This window comes from Gekko japonicus, unplaced genomic scaffold, assembly GCF_001447785.1.
Source record: "Gekko japonicus isolate JY-2015 unplaced genomic scaffold, Gekko_japonicus_V1.1 scaffold631, whole genome shotgun sequence".
Lineage (NCBI taxonomy): Eukaryota > Metazoa > Chordata > Lepidosauria > Squamata > Gekkonidae > Gekko > Gekko japonicus.
Genome location: NW_015168670.1, coordinates 605,990 through 611,989, shown reverse-complemented (window position 1 = coordinate 611,989; position 6,000 = coordinate 605,990). Strand labels below are relative to the sequence as shown.

At 44.9% G+C, this 6,000-nt stretch overlaps 1 protein-coding gene across 1 annotated transcript in view; it reads right to left on the bottom strand.

The window, feature by feature from the left end:
• RMDN3 (regulator of microtubule dynamics 3) overlaps positions 1-6,000 on the bottom strand; it is a 59,050-nt gene that overhangs the window by 3,295 nt on the left and 49,755 nt on the right. The window contains exons 11-12 of the mRNA XM_015415324.1: positions 4,856-4,909; positions 2,715-2,795 (exon numbers count right to left, since the gene is read on the bottom strand). Coding sequence (XP_015270810.1) covers positions 2,715-2,795; positions 4,856-4,909 — 135 coding nt within the window. The remainder of the gene's footprint in view (positions 1-2,714; positions 2,796-4,855; positions 4,910-6,000) is intronic.

The window sequence follows — 6,000 nt, the reverse complement described above, 5'->3', positions numbered from 1 at the left end:
CAGCACCAGCAGTTTTCCCGCCTCAGCTGCTCCCCCCCCCCGCCTCAAAAGCGAGGCTGGCTGGAATTAATCACCCGTCATTGGAAATGCCTGCTCTTCGCCTCCATCCTCCTGCCGCCTGTCCCTTTCCCTCCCCAGTGATGCGGCTGCAGTACCGTCGGCAGCAAAACCTGCTTCCTCCGCCGGCTTCTGCTGCTCTCGCCCTGGCTCCTCGTGGATGCGTGGTTGGGGGGGGCAGGGGGCCAGGCAAGGAACACCTCCCCCCCCTGGCTCGCCGCTGCTGCTTCTGGTGTTGGGGGGGGGAGGTGCGGCCGGGCGGCTGCCTTGCCTGCTCCTTGGCTAGGCTGGCGGCCAGCGGGGTGAGGCTGAGCTGGGGGGGGGAGGACAGCCCACCTGCCAGCCAGCCAGGTCTCCAGGCCCTGCCGGGAGGTTGGCATCTGCGCTCGCCTAGAGCGCAGGACAACCTCGGGCCGGCCCTGGGTATAGGATCCAAGCCGGAGCCTTTCAAGTATTTTACTTCTCATAGTGGCTAGCAGCGATTCCAACAGCAACTGCTCCCTCTGCCCTTTCTTCTATCTGCATGATGAAAAAAGCGATTTTGCCACCTTCAGTTTGCAAGACCTGAGCAAGACTGTTAATGATACTATGGTTGGAGGTCATTAATTCATAGGGTCATCCCTAAGTCAGAAGCGCCTTGATGGCACACACTTGCAGAAGCAAGCATTATATGTATCTCAGTGCAGATTCTTCAGTTTAAATATCCCTACTACAATACAATACGATACGATACGATAAAATACAAATTAATACAAATTTCCCTACTAGAAGTTCATTCTTCACCTTGAACCCCAATTCTACTTTATTCTTATAAATGTGATTCCTACAAATATGTTTTCTCCCCTTAAACACTTTAGCAAAATTCTCCCTCCTAGTCAAACCACTCAGTTTTTCAGAGCTGCCCAAAAGCTAGACTTTGCTTGATTGCTGGTATTTCCTGTTCAAAGCAGTAATTCTTCTGCCTGACATCTGCTGTCCCTAGAGTTTAGCACGCAGCAGCAAGTTGCTAGTACTGTACTACATCACTTTCTGTAGGTGGCAGCAACGCCAGGTCTGCATAACACCAGATACAGGGGAGTCACTGCTGCTTATTTGTAGGTTAAAGTGCAGCTGAATAGCTCTATTATAACAAGATTCATAAGATTTATGGTTTGAAAATCCTTGCTTGTTTCAAAATGATAACTGTATAGTACCATAAACACTAGAGGGTGGAAATTCCAGCTAAAGCATGGGAGAATGCATATGGAATGGACTTAACACACGTGAGCTAGTGTGGAAAGAAATGAAAGCAGACAGATAATAGGACTGGAGGATCCTAAAAATGTAGGAGCAAAGCAACAAGGAGCCAACACAAAACTTGGGGGAGGGGTGTGGAGGGGGAAATACAGGTTAACAAATGCTTTCTTAAGTTGCTAACGAGGGGGAAAACAATTCAAGGGAAGGCTCAAAAAGATGAAGCCAGAGAAATCCCAGAGACGGAGTGACAAAGGCAGAGAGAACAGTTTTAGCATCAGGCCCAGACAGGAAGAAATAGGTTTGGGAATGCTGAAGTAGTCACTGAGAGGTATAGGCAGCAGCACTTGTATAAGTGAAGACAAAGGAAGGAGCCACAGGGAGAATCCAAAAGTTGTCTGCCTGAGAAACTGATCAGGCTTTAAATTCTGAAGTGCAGAAAAGCAGATTGCTCCTGAGCTATTTTTCCTAACTTTTGGAATTGATTAGCTGTTTAACATGCACTTAGGCCTCTTATTCAAAAGGGGTAGGAGAGAAGAGGGGGAATGAAACATATAGTGTAGACATACAATAAAAACAAACTTTTATTTTTCCAGTGCTTTGTTTAATAAGCATGCGCTGCACTCAAGACTCTTACACTGGAGTAGTTAACTTTCAGTGTTCTTTTAATAATATTTGAAATGCTTGTCAGAATACAATTTAATTGTGTATGAAATATTTTCAATGACTGCTGAATTTAAATAAGTTAACATTTTCACATCCAACTTTACTTAAGCGCCACTGGTGTCTATGTGGATTTTGCAAATGTCATTGCTCAAGGATAACAGCAACCACAGCAATGCACACTGAACCCTGCAAATGTCATTGCTCAAGGATAACAGCAGCACTCCATCACCACAGCAATGCACACTGAACCTTAAAGAGCAATGTTTTTGATGCTGTATTGCTCCCTTCAAGGAGCCACCATTGCCCCAGGATTATGGGAAGGGGAAACACACAGTCTTAGCCCAGCTGAACCTAAGAGTTTAGAAGAGCTTCAAAGGATCTGCAGCTCCTGCCAGGACACCTCCAAGCGTGTTAGGATGAGGTGGCAGCAAGGAGAGGATGAAATCACCCTCTGCCCTCTCTCCTCCATCAGTGCTCCCAGAAGGAGAAGGGGGATGGTTCCATCCCCTTCCCAGTGCAGCATCCTGACCTGTGTGTACATTTAGTCTGGCCCCAAGAACAAACTTTCCAGAGGCTAGGACAGACTGCTGGGGGGTGGGGAGATGTAGACGCACCAAAGTCCTCAAGTCCGTGGATCATTGGATGCAACCAACACAGATCTACTGTTTCATGAAAATGCTGTTATTTATAACACAGCACATAATTATTTGAAAGCATTAAGTCAATTAGGTATCCACATAATCTGCCAAAGATCCTACCTCTTTTGAGATAACAGGCAGCTCTGAAGCCAAAGTCAACCAGTGAGTAGCTGCAGAGCTATTCCCCAGTTCCCTGTAGCACTGTAAGAGAAAAGGGGCCACAGTAATACAAGAAAATAGTGGAAATGTCATGGTGACCGAGTTAACACTCCATCAACGAAAAGTTCTTTTTATCTTTCAGACATCTATATTGAGTAGGGTTGCCAGCCCCCAGGTCCCGGCAGGGGTTCCCCTACTTTTGGGGGCTCCAGTCCGCCCCGACCAGCTGGCCAGCAGGGGAAGCCCCACTGCCAAGAGTGACCACCCTCCCAGCCACCCCTTTCACCAGATTTAATTAGCTTTAGCAGATCATCAGGGATCATGTGGCCTGCCAACCAGCTGGAGAGCCCTTTAAATCTATCAGGAGGGAGGGACCTTTTAAAGGGTCTTTTTACGAGCTGAGCATGCAGCCAGTGACTGCCCCTCTCCCTCCCTCCTGCTAGATTTAAAGGGCCCTCCAGCTGGTTGGCAGGCCACATGGTCCCCGCCAATCAGCTGAAGCCCTTTAAATCAGGCACGAGTAGAGGGAACACTGCTTGGGGGCATCCCTGCCCAGCCCTGGAACGCCCCCCAAATCCCCCCCGCCAGAGTGACGAGGGGACCTGGCAACCCTAATTTCAGCTATGTAAGGGTTCACTATTTTAGTTCAGATCCTTTCTTGGCAGTTCTGTATGCAAACTATCTAGCAGAGTTTATTTTTGATATGGAAAAGTTTCAATATAATTTCTAATGAGCCTAAATATATCCTTATACTCTGTTCAGTTAACTACAGGAACAGATACCATGTACTGTTGGGAAAGCTTGAGATTTAGAGAATGGGTTGGGAGTCATTCAAATTTTCAGCAGAGGAAGTTATGACATTTTAGGTTAGAAATGTGCCTATGCATATTGACTCTAACTAGCCCTTCTTGGCAACTAACGCCCCCCCCCCATGTAATGGTTGAGGGAATTCTGTTTCACTGTATCTGAAAAAGTGTGTTTGCACACAAAAACTTATACCTTGAATAAAATTTTGTTTGTCTTAAAGGTGCCACAGGACTTAAACTTTCTTCTACTAGAACATCAAGTATTCAGTCAGTTAGTTTCAGATTTTAATGAACTCCCGGGCAAGAATGGAATATTAAACTTGCACACAACTCACAAAACAAATTAAATTCTTTGGGACTTTGGGAATAGAGCAGTTTCACAGGAAGCAAGTTCAGCTACACTCTGGCCTCTCCTCAGGCTGCTGTAGCAAAAACCACTTGGCTTTAAGCATATGCAGTCTGCAAATGGAGGTCACGGGAATGGTACATACAGGAATTTTAGCACTTGGGAAACTGTTACTCTGTTTATGAAAACAAGAATACTTCCCAAGCCTTTTGTGCAAGCCAGCTGTAAATAACAACAGTTCTTAAAAATACAAATGGCCCTCAACCTAAATTTCATCTGTGATCTTAAATACCAGTGGAAACAACTTTACAAACCAAAACTGTTTCAGGAGAAAATATTTAGGACTGCTGTTTTTAACAGAAAAAACCTGTAGCCATTTAGCAGTTTAATTTGCTACCTGACCAGTTTTAAACTGGCTTGGCCTTGTACTCTCCTCTTGTTGTTCAATACACCTTCCCACGGTAACCTTTGGTCAAAGCTTATTTGCAGGCATTTAAATTAGCTCATGTAAACAAACCATAGCTCTTCTGGGGAAGATGGCAATAGTACTGTCAGAGCAGTTTATATACTTACAAAGTTGCTCTGAACTAACACACCAGCATTTGTTTGAGCAATTTGCATTTGACAGTTATCTTCTACGATGGGGACAGGGATGATAACTCTGTGGCACAGCACATGATTTGCAAGCAAGAAGTCCCAAATCCAATTTCTAACTTCTCCAATTAAACCCAGATCTTACATTGTGGGGTTGGAAAATACTTTTGCCTGATATATTGGAGAATTACTACTAGTTGGGAGTACAAAATATTGGGCTAGATTGCTCTGCAGACATTCAATATTAGGTAGCTTCATATGTTTATACCAAGCACTCCCAACTATAAACACCCAATACACACAAATATAAATACTGTACAGAGTCCGTGATCTAGCAAATACTCACACACACTTACCTTGGCAATGTATACCCTCCCTGCTTTTGAAAAACCAGCACTCAAGTTTTCAGCCTACAAAGGCAGGAAAAGAGTTTAAACATTTCAAAGGACCCAGTCTGAATAGTTTAATCCAGCCTATGCAAGACTGTATTAGATGCACATTAAATAGATAAGGACAGCATTATGTTGTCGAAGGCTTTCACGGCCGGAGTTCATTAGTTGCTGTAGATTTTCCAGGATGTGTCGTGGTCTTGGCACTGTAGAACCTGACGTTTCGCCAGTAACTGTGACTGGCATCCTCAGAAGTATAAACACAGAAAGATGGAACACTCTCTGTGTCAAGGTGAGAAGAAAATGGTAGGCAGTAAATTTATATCTACTCCAGAAGGTGGGTAGGGCTGAGTCATTGTCTTGTAGGAGTTCCACGCCACTTGCAGCTGGCCATCCGCATTGATGAGGAGCTCAACAAACTCCTGGGGAAAGTCACCATCGCCCAGGGAGGTGTCCTGCCCAACATCCAGGCTGTTCTGCTGCCCAAGAAGACCGAGAGTCACAAAGCCATGGGAAAATAAGGCGTCTTGTAGTTTTAACTGTTTACTCCTACAAGACAATGACTCAGCCCTACCCACCTTCTGGAGTAGATATAAATTTACTGCCTACCATTTTCTTCTCACCTTGACACAGAGTACTCCATCTTTCTGTGTTTATACTTCTGAGGATGCCAGTCACAGTTACTGGCGAAACGTCAGGTTCTACAATGCCAAGACCACGGCCACACATCCCGGAAAATCTACAGCAACTAAATGACAGCATTATTTGTGAACTGAAAATTGGGGAGAAGGGGGACCTATTAAGCATAGAGGAATTTCTGCTACATTCAAAATTATTTCAAAAGATAGGGCTTTCAAATATGTTCATATGTAACTTCTGTGAGTCCATGGCCCTGTTCCTAGTCCATCAGTGCATCTGACCTACACCAAGAAGTAAGCAAATACATCTAGGAAATTAGAAGCTATAAGCAAAAGCTTGCTGCATACATTTAAATTAGCATTTAGGAGAGCCAATTTGGTGTGGAGAGCCAGTTTGGTGTAATGGTTAAGTGCGCGGACTCTAATCTGGGAGAACCGGGTTTGATTCCCCACTCCTCCACTTGCACCTGGCTG